Source organism: Ambystoma mexicanum, chromosome 13 (genome assembly GCF_040938575.1).
Source record: "Ambystoma mexicanum isolate Mex_15411 chromosome 13, UKY_AmexF1_1, whole genome shotgun sequence".
NCBI lineage: Eukaryota > Metazoa > Chordata > Amphibia > Caudata > Ambystomatidae > Ambystoma > Ambystoma mexicanum.
In genome coordinates this window covers 649,368,927-649,388,021 of record NC_090938.1, presented here as the reverse complement: position 1 = coordinate 649,388,021, position 19,095 = coordinate 649,368,927, and the positions used below count along the sequence as shown (strand labels likewise).

At 46.8% G+C, this 19,095-nt stretch overlaps 1 protein-coding gene across 2 annotated transcripts in view; it reads right to left on the bottom strand.

The window, feature by feature from the left end:
- Positions 1 to 19,095, bottom strand: part of SKAP1 (src kinase associated phosphoprotein 1) — a 2,196,308-nt gene that overhangs the window by 1,289,165 nt on the left and 888,048 nt on the right. For both annotated transcript variants that reach the window (XM_069634617.1, XM_069634618.1), the window contains exon 4: positions 13,895 to 14,014. In XM_069634617.1, coding sequence (XP_069490718.1) covers positions 13,895 to 14,014 — 120 coding nt within the window. The remainder of the gene's footprint in view (positions 1 to 13,894; positions 14,015 to 19,095) is intronic.

Below are 19,095 nucleotides of genomic sequence, written 5' to 3'. Positions count from 1 at the left end.
TATTCAGAGTATGGCTGTATTTATCAGCATATGCACATTCCACGATGCTACTGTGTTTCGATGCAGAAAATGCTCATAATTGTGTGAATTCCTTCTTTGCTTGTGTAGGGGGCTTGTCGTGCTCAGACCAGTGCCAGTTGCTGTTGCATTAACCTTCCCTGTTGTATAATTTGTATTTATAATTGCACTTTTATTTTTGGCACAAGTCTGGCACTATGTGTGATCTTGGGCATTATATTGCAATGTTTCTGTGCTATTCAGCAGGAGATATGGTGGATCCCCTCTTTCTGTCCTTTCTAACCAGTGTCCTCCCTGTTTACTTGCAGCACTCTCATGTGCCTTGATCGCAATCTCTGTCTCACCCTTGCTCTCCCATGCCCATTTATTTCTCACCACCATCCCTCTCCTTCCTCAATCTCTTTCTCATTTCTCTTCTAATTACTTCCATGCCTTCTTATTGTTATGCATTGTATAAAAAATAACATGCGTGTCTTTACTCTTTTCTCATAATGTACTCGCAAACCCAAGAGCTCTTCCACTTGCGGTAATTTATGTGCTATTTAACACAAGAGTGTAAGACCTCTCCCTGTGCGCATTCTTTGTGGGTTGGAAAACCACTGGGCAGGGCACCTTTCATTTTTCAAATTACTTTTCAAAAATGTACCTAAACTTTTAAAAATGGTTTCCATGTATTGATGGACATGTCTTTATCCCTGTTTCTGTGTGTCTGCCCTTGGCATACTTATAGTGTGCCATAAAACCCCCCCTCTTTACTAATAAGGGTACTTACAATGTTGAAATTGGATTTCTTTAAAAAAAACATCGGGTGAGGGGGCTATAATGTGTGCAAATATAATGTCTGATCAGGACCTGAAAAGTGTGTGGCATAGCCCTAACATCCAGAATAGCAATGGAACCTTAAAAAGGGCAGTGGCTTGTGTAATTTTAAAAACCCAAAAATGTGCAATGAAAGGGGACAAATTGTAGTGTGAACAAAATGTTACTAAAAAATATGGTTAATCCTTGTGACGAAAACGAAAATATTCAGGAATATAAACACTCACCAAATCAGAAAGAAAGGGTCTGTATGCCCCACAATCTCACATAGATCAATAAAAGGTGCCGCAGAGGGCACCATATCAACATAACACACATCAAATCCCTTACATCTTCCACACAACCCTCCCAACAAAACTCTTCTGCCCTTCAAATGCATATTACTGCAACAATGTGAAAAACTCAGCAATCAGTGCTGTCACTTACTGAGAAGTGCTCATATTTAAGCCTTCTCCAAGAATGCAGCCTATCTGCCGTGCACACAAACAAGCCCTATACCCCTTTTATTTGAAGTCTGTGAGAAGGCCAAAGGAATGTTATCTCTGCCTGGCAGACAGCTATACATTTTGCAACTGCTATGTTCATTGGCTATCCACCCCCATTCAAGAATGTGGCTATGGCTTTCTTGCAGAACGCAACCCACATTCCAGCAAGCCACAGAGCAAACTTCATTAAAAAAAATAAATGAAATCCTTTGCGCAAAGAAAAATGTCCCTTGAATTAAACAAATAATGATGCATCCTACAACACACATCACATTTAACATGAGTTAGTCTTCATTAACACAAACAATGAACAGACAACATAAAAAAATATTTTTTTAAATTATATTGCCATTAAAAGCCAACTGCTCATGCCAGCATCAAAATGCTGCCCATTCTCTGTATGATACCTCCTTTCTCCACAATATGCGGTAAAATAAAATCCACTTCTATTCACCATCAAAAACTACATCATTTTACACATCGAAAGTGGATACAAAATATCTTATCACAAATAAACCCCCCAAAAATGTGCACATTAATTTTCTACAATCGTCTTCTCCCACTTTCTCTAGTGAAGTGACGGTAACTCCTCTTTATTTTACCACATCTTGGAGTTTCACATGAAGCCTTATTTTCAACACTTGCCTTAGGAATCCTTAAAAAACCATACCCCATATTGAGTGTGATGCATGCCCTTCTACCTCCTTGAGGACAGAACACGAGGAAATCTCTCTTCTTAAATAACATTCTGTTACTCCTACTTATATATCTATTTATACTTACAATTTACAATATAACTGTCCCTTAATTTTGGCTTCATGAACAATGCATACTTCACCATAAATGTATAAGGCTGGTTCTTTCTTCCTCATCTGCTGACCCTGCCAGGCACGGAGAAGACATGCTTTGAAATATGGGATCCGACTGCAGCTTTTCCTCGAGCCTCTCCTCTTTGTTCTACAAACTCTCTGTGCCTTTCAGCGCTGCAGAGTATTGTGGGCACTTGGCCTTTTGATCTGTGAAAGATTCAAGGCCCCGCGATTTGGGCGCCATATGTATTGGGGCTGAGGGGTCATTCCTCAGACATACCAGCATGCAGCCATCTCTGGATAAAAGACACACACCGAAGAGAAACATTATCTGTCTTCCCCACAGCTAGCCGGGTGCTCCGTTTAATCAACTGTAATACAGGCTGACCAAAGAAAGTCTCAAAATTCTCTTACAACCAACAATATTTTTATCAGCCAAAAATATCACACACCAGTTCTGTCCTAATATGAACCTTACAATATAATTCGTCATGTTTCTATAAGCAATGTGCATTGCCTTTTTTCATTCAACATAAATGCTTCCTAAAACACATCATGATTTCTTCTTGCAATTACCTCATCCTAGGGCTGGTTGGCATAAAACATTTTTCCCCCTCTCAATGAATCACAGGAAATGTTTTGCAATGTTAAAAACTGGATAAAAGCAGTTCTGAGATAACATGAGCCTCCGTCAGCCTGCCAAGAACATGAAATTCGCTGTTGTGTTCTGATTGGATCCCTGTATCGCATCTATTCCCTACTTTTAGTCTAAAACTCCCTTTCTGCCATGGGACTACAAATTGCATTTTCCTACCATTTAATACGTCTAAATTACTGCACCTGGCACTTGCCCAGTCCTCCCCCTGTTCCCAATAACATTGGCTTGAGTTGCTATTTGTCTGAGCTCCACAGAGCCCTATATTTCTGTGTTTTCATCATACTGAATATTCACGAGGCTTAAGACCTGCATTCATTTGTAATGCATGCTATGGAATCCATTTTGGGAAAGATGGATACCTTTTGCTGTAGCATTTCTATGTGCGGGAGCTATATTCTGTGTTATTCAATATGCACGCAATGTAGGCAATTCTTTACATTTGTGTCTTCCTATATGAATGTATGCAGTGTCCCCTATTCTTGTCATCTTCAATTTACATTGTGTCTATTTCCTAATGTACCTGCCTGGAATAAGGGCAGTATGGCTACCTCAATGGACAATTCTTCTCGCTTTTACAATAATGGACAAGAGGGCGGGCACGGGCCCAGAGTGGCATGTTCACCTGTCCATAACCAGAGCAGGGGGGTAGTCTGTCTTTGTCTACTTCTCTTCATATGCACACAGTGAGATGTCCTACACTCTTCTATGCCTGTACATTGCACAGAATAGGAGTCAAAAGGATCTCCCCGTATAGACACCATAGAATCAAATCTATTATTCAAGCAGCACATGCGCTTATGAAATATTTACTTATTTCCCAGTATGTTATGTTAAAGGCTATTTATACCACGCACTATCACCACCGGAGTAGTCCCCTGGCGCTCTGGCGGAACTGAAAGGTAAGAGGGTGGGGTAAGTTAGTAGGGTGTAGCAGGATAAAGGTAGAGCGAGATTTGTGATGTACGGTCAATTTATATACCTGTGCTCCTCAGTACTTACAAATAACAGGGTTAGTATTTAATCTAATTCCCTTTATAGTATCACTCCCCTCAGGATTATGTCCCTTTTATAATATACTCACAAACAAGTACGCACCCTCTTATGGACAGGTTAATTTCTCCCCTGCAGGAACAGATCTGGGTGATCTGCCCGCAAATGTTTTGTTCGCAGGCAGACTGCGCGCAGTAAAATTGCTCGGACACCCGTTTTGACTGTTCATTGAAAACAGGGGCTGATCAATTTTTGTCCCCTGCCTCCATTGTTAAGGATGTGGTGGACACCCTTGCAACCCCAGAGGCCGCACACACTGAACATGGGAGAATCGGGGGACAACCACGCAACCCCCGCGTCCTCATATTTGGTATTTCCTGACACAAATTCAAAAATGGTAGTGACCGAATTTGGTCAAATCTACCATGCATTCAAATTTTGTTCTAACAATTTGGGTACTATGCCAGGAACAGGTGGGTATCAGTCAGTAAGATGGGATCAGATTTCCTCTACAACCTGTCTGCTGTCTCTTCCTCTGAAGAATGCCTTTGACTAACTCCTGGTAGGCCTCACTTACAGGGCTCTGGCAACAGTGTAAAAGGAGAGCAATCTATTTCTCCTCTTTTCTGTTATCAATTCTTCTTCCTCCATTTCAACAGTCAGTGAGTGTGTGAGTCTGTCAATCCTTGTCAGTGTGGGTTGAATCTTTTATAGACTGAAATCCCCACCTATTTGAGGCGTGCATAATTTCAACAATCTAATTTGTCCATGTATGCGACTGGACAGTGTTCTAAAAGTAACATCACAGTAGACATACCCCTCTGTGGTGATTGGGCAAATTATGGGAGTAGACTGATGGGAGTAACTTTTATACTCAGTTTCCTAGCCATTTGATGTGATGTCATATCAGAAAGGTCTTGCATTAAACATTGTAACATTCTGAAATAGTAACTTCTACACATATGACCACTTTACTAATTGGCTCACCAATCTTCTCTCTCTGGCACAAATCAAACAGCACACATTTCATCATGATGGCATCAATTGTTACTGACTTACATATTTTGGTTTATAACGTATCTATACTTTTGTGCACAAATTATTATTCCATCTCAAATTAGCAGGCTTACCACTGTAGATGCTAGGATATATGGATCTCTGGTGTGCACCATTTCCTCTGTGGCAAAATCCAAATTTGCCTAATTAAAGGTCACATAAAAAATAGTTTTTGGTCCATCTAATAGAAATTTTCAAACTGAACACGTTACAACAAAATGTTCTTGATACGACATTCTGTTTCGGAGATATCCCCAGAAATATGAATCCAAAACAGCATTTTATTTTTAATACTAAATATTATAGTTTTTGCAGTTAAGTCTGCTGACACAGCATCAGCACAGCACAGCCTTGAGTTCTTTACCTTTTAGTTCAGTGGTAAATGTGTTTATGACTTCAGCCTGGCAGTGGTACAGTCTTTGAAGTTATTGGGGGTTATGACGAATTCCTGCCCTTCTTGGACCAGTTCCTGGGTATCCTAAATTGTCAGATAAACACTTTGTTTTTCAAGTTATCAAGACTCCTTCCTTAGGAAGGTCTGTGAGTTTGAAATAGAGTGGAGAAAAAAGATCCCCTGGTCTATCGGAACTACTCTTTTTTTTAAAATCTTTAAGCCCACTACACACAGATGCAGCCCATAAAAATTCCCCCTTAGAACTAATGTTAAATTCGACCTCCCTTTGACCAAGTCCCATAATTATAATTATTCTTTTATAACACACTTAATACGGAGACCAGTTTCTAAGCGCGAGACACAGGATTTGAATATGTGTTGCTATGTGTTGTCTTGCTTCCAAGACAAACATGTTGTCCCTGAGCTATCCTCCCGGCCCTAAAGATCGTCATTATCTTTATTGCGGAGTTTCAGATGAATTGCAACTCCTTAATAGTGCAAAGCATATCAGATCTGTTGATGTTCTGCTGGGGGGCTGGTGAATTGAACAGAATATCAGATGTCAGAGTTCAGTGCTGGCTTCATTTGAATTTGATCTCATTCATAATAGCCACTTTCAAATGTACATTTTCCTGTACCCCTTGATTTGCCCTTTCCATAATACGCCAGTTTGTCCAACTCCTATCAAAAGTCCATATTTTCAACATCTGAGTTTCATAGCTATGACGCTTGATTTCTCTAAAGGAAAATAAACACAAACAGCAGCAGAAAATGCTGGCCCAAATCTGTCTTTCCTGTCACTTTAAACTGCTGGTCTTTCACCTTAATTGAACAAGTCTGCATTTTAATAAAAGTTGTAGAGTGATTCCTTTGTCCTTGGAAATGCTTATCTTGGGCCTTGCCACTATATGTTGATTTGAGGGAACTTGAAAATATCACACGTCTCTTGCTAGTGTGTTTTCCAACTGCTGCGCGCAGGCTGTAGCAGAAGGAGATGCCCCAGATAGAACTGGGGAAAGCAGCATTTAGTGCAAGCCAACCAGCCAGGATTCAAGGGTGTGACCTGCAGGGTGCAAAGGGAGTTGGCCTGGATAGGATTGGGAAAATCAGTATGCAGCGCGAGCCAGCCCAGCCAGGATTCAGGAGCCTGTGGTGACCTGCAGGATACAGTGACCACTTCAGCTCTGCAAGCTGGTAGGTGGGTACAATTCCGAGCGACTTCACTGGGAGTAAGGGTGCTTTTTACATGATTCAGGCATTTCCACTTGTCAAATTCTCAAGAAGCAAATCTCACAAAAAATAAGTTTAAATCAGGGAATAGTTTTCAAGGAAGAATAATCCACTCACAAACCCAGCACACACGAAGCAATGACAGGAAAATAGCTCAGTCTGACAAAACGCCATGTGCTTGTGAATATGTGTGCGCGTATGTGCCAGAGGTGGATTTAGCACTTGGATGATAGGAAAAGGGCGAGTGGGCCCTGCAGTGTCCTGGTCCGACACATCCCCAATCTCATCACATCAGCCACAACACACACACCCTCATCTCCCCTTGCTGGCAGTCAGGCACAGCAGACTAACAGTTTTAGAGCTCGCTCACAGGGCCCAGCTAAACATTTGTCAGAGCTTGTGGGGGCCCATTTCAATGCAATTGGGCCCCTTTGTCTACAGGTTGTGAGTGGGGGGATGGACACAGTCAGTGGCAACCCTGGGTTGCTTAATTAAGAATGGATACAAAGGAACGCTCTTTAATCTCATGGGGCAGGCAGCCAGAAAAAGATGAAACACTAAACTGCCACTGCAAAGTTAGTAATTGCACTGTCAGCAAGGTGCTAACACAGATGAAACCAGAGTAAAAGCCACTTTTGTGATAACACTGTTGGGTGCTATCAAAGCGGTCTGTAACCAGCGGCAAAGTGCCAATTTAAAGTCTTCAGTTAAAGTGACAGCAGCCAGCAAAGGGCCGTCTGTAAAATGCACATAAGGCAAGGTTTACATTTAATGCCATGATAGAAATAAATATGTTGCTGTGTAGTCGTCAAAATAGGGACAGCTGCTGCCCCCCCTCTTCCTCACGGTTCTTTAACATATACACAGAACAACAAAATCACAACACTGTGGGACTGTTACGCACAAAAGGCAGTGATATGTTCTAATTTGTCTACTGGGCCTGTCCAGCAAAAGATATGCAGAGCCCTTATTTGCACAATACACTAGGACACCAATGGAAAAGACATTTCAAAAACGTTTTCACGTGCAAACCAAGAGAATAATGTGCTGTGCAATATATAAATATTCACTATTATTAATATGCAACAACCTAATAGTTTAGTAAACCATGAGGGATTTTCTTTAGGGGAAAAATTGCAAACTAAATCACTCCAGCGACACACAATGTCAATCACAGTGAGATTACATGATTTGCCCAGGATCAAACATTTTGCGTAAAAGTGGTGAAATCAGTATTTTCACCCAGGCTGTGATTTGAGCCCTTGACTACATATCTTCCCAGTGATAAGTCACAAATAAGAAATCAGCCTAACATATACATTGTTATAGAAATGGGTCAACCAAAAAGACATGTATAGCTTTAGTTTCACCACCCACAATGCACGATTTCAATAGCAGCCTGCAAAGGAATATGGACCTAAAAACAATATAATTTAGTATTAACAGTGAAAGAGAATGCAATACAAGAGAATCTTCTTGAGCCATTATTATACACAGCATGCAGCGTTGTTTCCCCCCCCCCCATCACTCGTGTTCCCCATTGCACCTTCTAAGGGACAACCATCATTACCCAGGTGCCCCTGTCTGGGCCTTCAATCTCTAATCGGTTTATTGAAAGGAGGTTGACACAAGGCAGAGCCTGAGGTTGGTGGGTGGGGAAGGTTGGGACAGTGGGAAAGGTTCTGTGCTTCCCTGCACTTATTACTGTCACAAAAAGTGTTAGTTGGGAAGACTTTGGATAGTGATCCTGCTTCAGAAGAGAGAAGCCAGGTTGTATTCCTGTCCCAAGTTGGCTGTGGGAGACACAAGACATGGCCCATGAAAATGGGGCAGTCCCGCAAAATGTGGGTTGGTTTGCCACCCTACAGACACACCCAGTCCCGTTCCCCGACCTTGGGTTTCATCTGGGCTTGTTTAGCTGCCAACTTGGTATAAGGAGAACACTGAGAACTTGCACAAAGGGGATTTCCATCCACCATGTGGATCTTTTTGGCCCATTTCAATGCAACCATTTGAATTGTTACCTGTTTATTTATCTATTGCGGCTGTGACTGCGTATAGGTGGGCAGCTAGGGCAAGCACCTGTTCACCTCACATCTCAAATATGCTCCCCTTTTCCTCCTTACCATCCTGCTTGCTTTTTCTCCAAAACAGCATTCTTTTTGCCCCCTTTTTTCCTTACCAGCAATTTCCTCTCTACTATCCTACTCTTTTCTGCCTTTTGAACACTACGTCATCCCCTGTACTTTTGTAATTCCCTTAATTCTTCTGCCTCTTTCTTTCTCCATTCAAGCCGGTCAAGTGGCACAGCGAGTAGAGCGCTCGCTTTGACATCGGTGCAGAGCCTGCTGACGCAGGTTCGAATCCCGGCAGCGCCAAACTCAGCGTTTCATCCTTCCGAGGTCGATAAATGAGCACCACACACCGTGGGTAATAAGCAGCGCTCAGATACCTGAGGGTTCGTAGCGCTATATAAATGCCGAATTATTATTATTATTTATTCCTGCCAACGGTTCTTTGTCATAACGATGGTAATGTTAATGGTATGGTAATGTTAATTTATATAGCGCCTATACATAGGCAAGTGTTTCAAAGTGCTCAAGGAGGGAAGGAACACAGGGAAAAACAACAGTCGCTCAGAGTCCTTGAATTTCTGAGACAATAACGGTCTGCACAGGCAGATTAAGTGAATATGATACATTTAAGCAGGGCTGTATACAGATCACGCAAGTGTGCGAGGGAAAGGGAGGGGCAGGGGACCCGGTACACCCAGTCAGTAGAGACTGGAGAAGAGCGGAGAGAAGCTCTCAAGGTTTTATTACAAGTGCAGTGATGTGCAGGGCCTTGCGGCAAGTGCAGAAGGACTGGCAGGGGTGCCCGGGACCTGGGAGGGTATCAGGTAATAAAATCGCTGCAAAAATGTTGCCGGTAAAAATAATCGCAGCAAAAATGCTGTGGTTTGACCCGGTAAAGGTTTCCCCCATTATACGATTTAAGGGGAGCGGGGGTTGCGGAGGTTGCAGGGGTGTCCTCCGCTTCCATTACATGATTGTGGCGCAAAAAACCACTGCCATTTTTGCTGCGATTTTAAGACATGGAACCCCTGTGAGACGCTGAGGTACACCAGGTGGCCAGTCAATGGAGGGAGGGAGGAAGAGCAGAGAGCTAGGTTAGCAGGGTAGGGTGAGAGAGAAGGAAGAGGAGAAGAGGAAGGTCTTGAGGTGTTTCCGGAACTTGAGAATTTCAGGCTCAAGACGAGGATCCCGCTCTTGCTCATTTTGCTGCTATTCGAATACTCGCATCTGCCTTCCTTCACTCAATTTTCCCTCCCTTGCTTACTAACGTCACACACCATTTGCCTTTCCATCGCTACACTTCCACTCCCCATTCCTCACTCACCTGCCTCCCTTCTCTTCCTTTCTCCTGCCCTTCCTTAATTTTTCCCTGGATCTTTAGACCTCCATTATTCCCCATTCTCCTTACACTCCTAAAACCCCTGATCTCCATTTCATCGTTTTTGCCCTGCATTTCTCCTCACTCTTGTGCCTCATTAACTATTGCCTCGTCCTCCTTCCCTCAATCATTCTCTGCACCCTTTCACCTTCACCTGGCTGCCTTAAATCACCTCATCTCCTGCCTTCTCTCACGCTTCTGCCCTCCTCTACTCTTCACTAGCCTGTCCCATCAGTGTCCATGTCAGCTGACCCTTCTCCTTCACTATCTTGACCTTATTCCCGTTCCATTTCCATTCACTGCCCTGCAGCAGGGCCCTGTGGAGCTGGAGGAGATATGGAGGTGGTGGGTTGGAGTTAAGGGGTCTTTCAACTGCCACAAGCAGCACCCGCAAAAGGTAAACCCCGATATGTTTTGAGATTAAAAGGTGAACTCAGTCTGTGGTGTTCAATGGCATTTCAAGTGCGTGGGGTAAGAACAAGAGCGTAATTTTAGGGGGGACAGGGGTGTTTATGCTCTCAACGTTCATGGCACACCATTTTGTCCCCATTCATTTGACTGGGGCACCTTTTCTTCAGATGCCATGTCTCCCCCCCCCCCCCAACATTTCCAGCAAAGTTACTCCACTGGGTAAGAACACCAGGGACATGCACAAAATGGCTCTGATGCTTTAGGAATATCGCGTGATATTATCACAACCTGTAATGCCCCTTCCCATTTCCCATGTTATTGCCCATTGCTTGAACACTAGGTTCAGGCTTCATCATTCAATATCACCACCATTGACAGCAAAATCTGGCGATGAAAAAAACAACTTTAAAAGGAAATGAAGCATTTGTCCCTAGAGTTAATCATTGTGCAACTCTGCCCACTCTAGGTTCTGCCTCCATGACCCGCCCAGCTGCGCCCTCTGTCATGTTTGCCTTAGCATGTGTGTAATCTGACGGGATCAGGTTTGCATTCGGATGGGGCTGCATTAGAATCTCCTCTCCCCAATGGTTAAAGAGGAGAAGTGTACAGACAGGCGTAGAACTATTTTTGTAGTGCTCTGTCGAGCGCCACACGCTCACTGCAACCGCTTCCAAGCTCTTTCCCGCCATGCACATATTGCAAAGCAGGGTGTTTGGATGTCCCTGCTCTTCAGCTCAGTGCTCCTCGGGTAAAAGTGGACATTTCTAGGTAGAAGGGGCAGGATGGGACCCTGTACAGACACTGTGCTGCTAGAGAACTGCTTGCCAGGAGAATCCGTCTGCCAATGCGATGTGCTTGGTCCAAAATTACAACTGCTGGAGTAGATGCAGCCTGGCATTAGTGTTTGGTGGGTGCGCAGGCTTCAGGGATCCAGTGGCAGCCATACTCCTAAGGCGCGTGCTGCGCGGTGCTGCGGTGTGCAGTGGCTGGGATGCAGGCTGCACTTGGGACCCTTCTATTGATGTTACAACTTGGTTTCCCATTCAAAGATACCTGCTTCCTTATAGATGTCCTTATATATGGTGGCACTGCAGATAATCCACCCACTTGGGGTTCCCATGTGCTTCCTCCCCGTCAGGTGGTCAACTCTCAGGGGCTAGGGGGTCAGCCACACATGCTGGATGCAGAGGAGCGTGGTGTGCATCAGGCATCCTACATCAGCCATCAGTCAGCCTGAGCCTACGTGAGGAGAAGTCAAAGAACCTCACATGCACACCCTTGTAATGGGCATACACACCACCTGCCCAACAATCCCTGACACCAGGGCTAACAGCAGATTAACGGGTGAAAACGCCAGCACACTCAGGACACACACTAGTCAAACTTCCATCCCAGAGAACACCAAAAACTGCCCCAGTCAACGATCCTGCCAAAAGGAATCGTCCGAGGACACTTAGCACGTGACTTTGCACCAATACTTCGTGTGCAGACCAGCAGCCTCCATGACAGAGCCCAGGAGGACGCAGGTGCGTCAGGCACCCATGGAAGGGACCAGACCACGCTTTGCAGAGCACGAACAGTGCAGCTCAGTGCTCCCGCCCCAGACCTGTGGTGGCCCCCAGGGAGTTCAATTCACGCACAGTACACGTACAGAAAGTGCCGACGCCCTGAACCTAAATTTCTTCGACTAGACCACCTGGTTCCATGTGTTTTTACACTTGATTTTTTTAAATTCCCAATTTTGTTTTTAATTTTAATTTTCATCGTACTTTAAATTCATTGCAGCAGGAAAAAGCTGCGGGAAACCGCCCCAGACCTCCTTTGCCTCCCAACACCAGCCCTCTCCCGTAAATATTGAATCCCTTTCCCAAACGTACGATCTGCACCCGTTTTTTAAAGATGTGTTGCAGCTAATTTCTTGCCAATTCATATCCTGCACTGAGACATGTGTGCGGTGATTATTCTGCAATGGAATCTCTGGGTGGCAGGCATCGAGCTGGCTCGCCTTCCTGTGCAGGAGGTGTGACCCTGTCCCCGTGGATCATCTTCTGGAATAGATGGGAGGGGTACACCCAGGGGAGTTCCCAGTGTCCAAGTGGTGTTACCTCAAGATTTCAGTCCATCCCTTTTACATGTCCAACGACTGAATCTCGGGGAAGGAGAGCAGGGTAAAACGGCAAGAAAGGCAGCGAAACTTAATGGCACAATAACTGGGCATCAACACAGGCTCCGCTCAGCAGCCAGCCGCCCCGCCAAACCTAGGGGTCCAGTAGCCAGGACTGCATTATGCGCTCCCAGGGCAGTCCCCGGACCAGGGTAGCTTTCTCCTAGATTAGACTGCTTGGGAAAACCTGTCCCCACATGACCCTAGACCAGAGTTGTCCCCAACTCCATGCCCCAAGGGCCGGAATCCGGACAGGTTTCCAGGATATCCCTCATTCAAATTCATGAGAAAAAAAGGTGTATACATTTGAATCTTTGTATGCAAATTTATCTCATCTCTTGGATATTAATGAGGGGTGTCCTAAAAATCCATCACGGTTCCAGCCCTCGAAGCCTGGAGTTCCACAACCCTGCCCTGGACCAATATCAGCGAGCAGTGCATTTACTGGTGCAAATCTAGGCAGCGTCAAGGCTCTGTGCAGAAGCCGTGCTAGCAACAAGTACCTACAAAAAGGGCCAGAGAGCGACCTGTTCAAAACCAGACTATACCGCTCCAGCACGAACAAATCTGCCCTGGCCGTCAGTCTGGGCCACAACGTGCAACCACAAAAGCCCAAAAGGCAGGGAACTGCCCTCCACTGCACGAAGAGACCACAAAGGTGAGGACAAGACCTCCCAGGCCAGTCCCTCTACTGAGCCTCGGCGCACCAGCGACTACGCACATGGCTCAAAGAGATGGGAGCACTGTCTCAATGCCTCCACCCTCTGGAGTAGCGTTTCGGCCACACTCACCATCTTTTAAAAAAACAACCCTGGTAACCTAGAACTCTCTCCCTACAAAAGGGCTATAAAACAAATCCCTGGCACAGAGACGCACCGACACACAAATAATCTCCCAGTATGGAGGTCCCAGGGCATACGTCTCAAAACATTTTTCTTTAATGGAGCTCTCTGACGTACAAGTGACGTCACTGGAAATGAAAAGATTCACATTTCATCCCATTTGCGGATCCTAATTGAAGAAAGTGCAGAGGACAAATAAGCATTTGGCAAGCGAAAAGATTTTCTATAACTCTGATGGCCAAGTATAAAAAGGTGCACATCTTTAAGTCCAAGAATCTGTAACAAAACATACCCTGAATAGTAGAATGTCAAAATGAAACGGAGACGTGGGTGTGGTCCCGTGCCTGGCCCCGCATCTCAGCGACATGGTTTCGAATCCAGGGTGCAGCACTGCAGAGGTTGCAGCAATGTTTTTTTTTTTAACCCTTGCAATCACAGGGGGACGGCAACTGCCTTCTGAAATAAGCGGGCGAACGCCGTCCACCCGCGTGTTCCCTGGAAGGTTCCAAAAGAATAACTAAACATCCTGCGGGTCTACGCGCGACATGAAGGCCAGGGCACTCACCGTCATCTTGGAAGTCTGAAGTGAAGGACACGTCGTCAGACACCATGGAAAGGGCATTGTGAAGGCTGTGGCTATCGTCAGAGCCGTCTTGAGCCCAGTACGTGTCTCCCGCCTCAGCGCCTGCGTCAGAGGGGGAGAAGAGGAAAAGCAACATTATTGTAAATCAGTGGTCTCTAACCTTTTCTTCAATGAGCGCTCTCTCTCTCCATGGAAAATTACCCTGAGCTACATACAGTACTAACGAATAGCAGGCCATCCACATATCCCTTACCCACCGACAGGGACGGCAGATTGACTTTTTTATCATCTATTTGGGACTACTGGAGGCAAATGTTTCATATTAACCTTTGGTAAAAACAACTGGGATTTCCACTAAAACATTGGTACACAATTAGCAGTGTATACAGAGCTCTCAAGTTTCCCGTGGCCATGCTTGAGAAGGCCACCCAGTCCTAGCTCTGCTTGAAATTCTGGGACTTTTAATTTTCCTTTATTTTAAGTGGGAAAGAAAACCACTATATGACCCAGAATCCAAATGGAAAAGGACTGGAGGCCCTTCCCATTCATGGCTTTGGCCACGAGCTCTGTATATAGTTCTTGCAAAAGTGCAAACTAAAAAGGAGAAAGTAATTCAACCCAAACCAGCTGCCCCTGCTATCCCTGCACCCTACCTGCAACCCCTGGTTCAACCCATCCCATCTGCCTCTGCTGTCCCTGCGCCCAACCTGCAACCCCTGGTTCAACCCATCCCATCTGCCTCTGCTGTCCCTGCGCCCAACCTGCAACCCCCTGGGTCAACCCATTTAGCTGCCTATGCTATACCAGCACCCTACCTGCAACCCCTGGTTCAACCCATCCTATCTGCCTCTGCTGTCCCTGCACCCTACATGCAACCCCTGGTTCAACCCATCCCATCTGCCTCTGCTGTTCCTGCACCCAACCTGCAACCCCTGGTTCAACCCATCCCATCTGCCTCTGCTGTCCCTGCACCCTACATGCAACCCCTGGTTCAACCCATCCCATCTGCCTCTGCTGTCCCTGCACCCTACATGCAACCCCTGGTTCAACCCATCCCATCTGCCTCTGCTGTCCCTGCACCCAACCTGCAACCCCTGGTTCAACCCATCCCATCTGCCTCTGCTGTCCCTGCACCCTACCTGCAACCCCTGGTTCAACCCATCCCATCTGCCTCTGCTGTCCCTGCACCCAACCTGCAACCCCTGGTTCAACCCATCTAGCTGCCTATGCTATACCAGCACCCTACCTGCAACGACCTGGTTCAACCCATCCTATCTGCCTCTGCTGTCCCTGCACCCTACCTGCAACCCCTGGTTCAACCCATCCCATCTGCCTCTGCTGTCCCTGCACCCTACATGCAACCCCTGGTTCAACCCATCCCATCTGCCTCTGCTGTCCCTGCACCCAGCCTGCAACCCCTGGTTCAACCCATGTAGCTGCCTATGCTGATCTTGCACCCTACCTGCAACCCCTGGTTCAACCGTTCCCATCTGCCTCTGCTATCCCAACAACCCACCAGTTACCCCCGATTCAACCCATCCCATCTGCCTCTGCTATCCCAACACCATAACTGTTACCCTAATTCAACTCATCCCATCTGCCTTTGCTTGAAACAAACAAGTTACCATATCTGGCAATGTTCTTTCGAAGGGATGTTCCTCCGATGTATTCCACATCTATGACAGGTAATGTCCACAGATGTGCTGCTTCGGAAAATTTTCAGCAGAGGGCATCCTGCATCAATGGCGTTGATCCGTTGTCCCTCGAGGGCCTCCGTCGAGGGTCGACATCACCGGATGTTATATATAGGACGCACGGCTCCTGTAGACTCAGTTATAGTTTTTTTTTTCCCAGAACGTGTGGCACCAATCTCCTGCCAGTATGACTGCAGAAAGCCTTGCGGAAACGTAAGCTGCTAGAAAATTCAGTAGGTGGGTAGGCTGGGAGGGCGATGTGGAATACGTCGGAGGAACATCCCATTGAAAGATATGGTAAGTAGCTTGTTCTTCGAGGGGATTGTGTCCTCCGACGTGTTCCACATCTATGACAGACTCCTAAAGCAGTACCAATTTATGGGAGGTAGGAAAATAATTTACAATTTTAGAATTTTAGAATGCCCAATCAAATGGCTGAATAGAGGACTGCCTTACCAAAGGCCAAATCCTGCCCATGGATGGAGTCCAAGGAATAGTGTCTCACAAAAGTATGACAGAGGCCCATGTAGCTGCTTCACAAATATTGTGAATAGGAACGCCCCTCTGTAGAGCAGTGGAGGCAGCCACACCCCTAGTAGTGATCCAGTAAGCCTACTGGAGGCTGGAGGGTCCTTTCCCGCCAAACAGTAACACTCAGATCGTCAAAACGATCCATCTGGACAAGGTCTGTTTGGAAACAGCCTGACCCAAGCGCCTTCCAGCATAACCAACAAAGAGCTGATCGTCCACTCTGACCCGGGACATCCGTCAGAGATAGAAACTCAAAACTCTCCCAGGATCCAACCTATGGAGCCTCTCCTCTTCCTTACCGGGATGTGGAGGAGGACAAAACGCTGGAAGAATCACCTTCTGGCTCAAATGGAATTCCGATACAACCTTCGGAAGAAAAGAAGGCCGTACCCGCAGGACAACCCTGTCCTTATGGAAAACAGTAAAGAGTGGCTTGGCGGAAAGTGCCTGCAATTCACTCAGTCTGCGTGCAGAAGTAACCGCAAATAAAAACACAGTTTTAAAAGGACAACAGTCGCAACGGACAAGAATGTTAAGGGCTCAAACGGAGCTTGTATTAGGAACTTTAAAACCAAAATCAAATCCCATCCCGGGACACCTGGAAAGGAGACAGTGGAAACACATTAGTTAGCCCTTTCAGAAACTGGGAAATCAAAGGAATCTTAAAATAAAAACATTCCTCAGACGAGAGCTTAAATAAGGACAGCGCAGCAAGGTAACCCTTAACGGTACCTACTTGCAGGCCCTTGAGGGCTAAAGAAAGCAAAAAAGACAAAACCAAAGGAATGGAACATTGGAAAGGATCCACATTCTGTACCCTGCACCAGTCACAGAACTTTCTCCAACGGCAACGGTACAGGGATTTCGTTGCGGGCCTTCTGGCCGAAAGCAACACCTTCATCACGTCTTCGGGAGTTCCCAATCCTTATATCTCAACCTTTCAGATACCAAGCATGAAGGCTGAGAGACTAGACCTCTGGATGGAGAACCCGACCTCCCTCCCGTGAGAGCAGATCGTCTCGGTAGGGAAGACGGCGTGGCGGGCAGATGGACATGTCTAGAAGGTCCGGGTACCATGCTCTCCCTTCCCATGCCGGAGCAATAAGGATCATACGGGAACCGAACCTCCGTAACCGCCGCAACACTTGCGGAATGACAGGGACTGGAGGAAACGCATACAGCAGTGGGAAGGACCACTCCACTACGAACGCATCCCCTAAGGCTCCTCTTGGGGGAAATTCCCGCGAGCAGAATCTCTTGCACTTCCGGTTGACACTTGTGGGGTTCCCCAAAGGGCGAAGATATCCAAAAGAACTTCCTGAGCCAGCTCCCACTCGAGAGAGACCGTGTTCTGCCTGCTCAGAGCGTCCACCGCTGAGTTTTCGTCTCCGGTCAGATGAACTGCTGAGATCGAAATTTCCTGCTGGATGGCCCACAACCAGAGCTGCATCACCTCCCTGCACAACGGGAGTGACCCTGCCCCCCCTTTTCTGCTGGGGTAGTGCATGGCCACTGTATTGTCCATCATAATCAAGACATTCTTCCCCCGCACAGACGGCAGAAAAGCCTTCATGGCTAGCCTGACGGCCCTCAGCTCTAACAGATTGATGTGGAGTCTGGACTCAGACGGTGACCAACGTCTGCTGGCTGTTAACTCGTTGGCATGAGCGCCCCAACCTTTGAGGGATGCGTCAGTCACGATTGTCACCTCCGGCCATGGTTGCCAAAATGGTGCTCCCTTCATCAGATTGCCTTTGTCGGCCTACCATAGAAGATCCTGGGCGACCGAGGTCGGAATCTGAACGGGATCCGACATCCTGCCAAAGAACTGCGACCACTGCATCTTGAGAGCCCACTGCAGGGATCTCATCCGCAGCCTGGCCCATGGCACCAGGAAAATGCAGGATGCCATGAGGACGAGCAACCTCAAGAATTCGAACGCCGAGAGACTCTGGGCACGATGAAACTTGTCCACCATCTGCAGAATGTGTTAAGCCCTCACCTCGGGAGGCGAAGACTGCCCCAGGGATGTGTCGAGCACTGCTCCGATGTATTGGAGCCGCTCGGTAGGTGTCAAATGGGACTTCTTTAAATTGAGGGAGAAGCCCAGCTTGTGAAGGGAGTGGCAGGTGACGGACTGATGATCCAATGCTTGCTCGGGAGAGCGTGCCCTGATCAACCAATCGTCCAGGTAGGGGTAGACACGAATCCCCCCTTTCTTGAGATACGCTGCCACCACCACCATCAGCTTGGTGAGGACCCTCGGGCGGAGGTTAATCCTAACAGCAGGACATGAAACTGAAAATGCGAGTCGCCATCCGCGAACCTCAGGTACTTCCTGTGCTTGGGATGAATCGGCACATGAAAGTAAGCATCCTTGAGGTCTAGAGACACCAACCAATCCTGAAGTTGCAGGGCCTGGAGGACCATCTTGAACTTGTCCTTCCTGAGGAGCTTGTTCAACCAATGCAAGTCCATGATGGGTCTCAAACCCCCGTCTTTTTTCGGGATCAAAAAATAATTGGAATACCATCCCTTGTTCCTCTCCACTACAGGCACCAATTCTATGGTGCCTTTCTCCAGCAGGGATAGGATTTCCTGCCAAGGAGCGGATCCAGATGCTTCAAAGAGAGCTTCCCCGGTGTATTGTCGTGAGGCCTCTGCCGGAAGGGAAGACAGTAGCCGTGGGCTATGATCTCCAGAACCCACACATCCGAAGTAATGGCACGCCGTTCTCCAAGATGCTGCGCAAGTCTGCCCCCAACCGGCGAACCATGGGACATGGCCTCATGACTGAGCAGATGCGGCTGCGGCCGTGCCTGAGGGCAAAGAGGCAACTGTTCGAGCTACTTTGGCCCCCGAGTACCTTGCTTTCCACCCCAGGTATTCCTATGGTGGCCGCTTTGACTGGCAGCTCCTCTCGATCTACCAAAGGAAGAGTAGTACCGAAAGGAACCT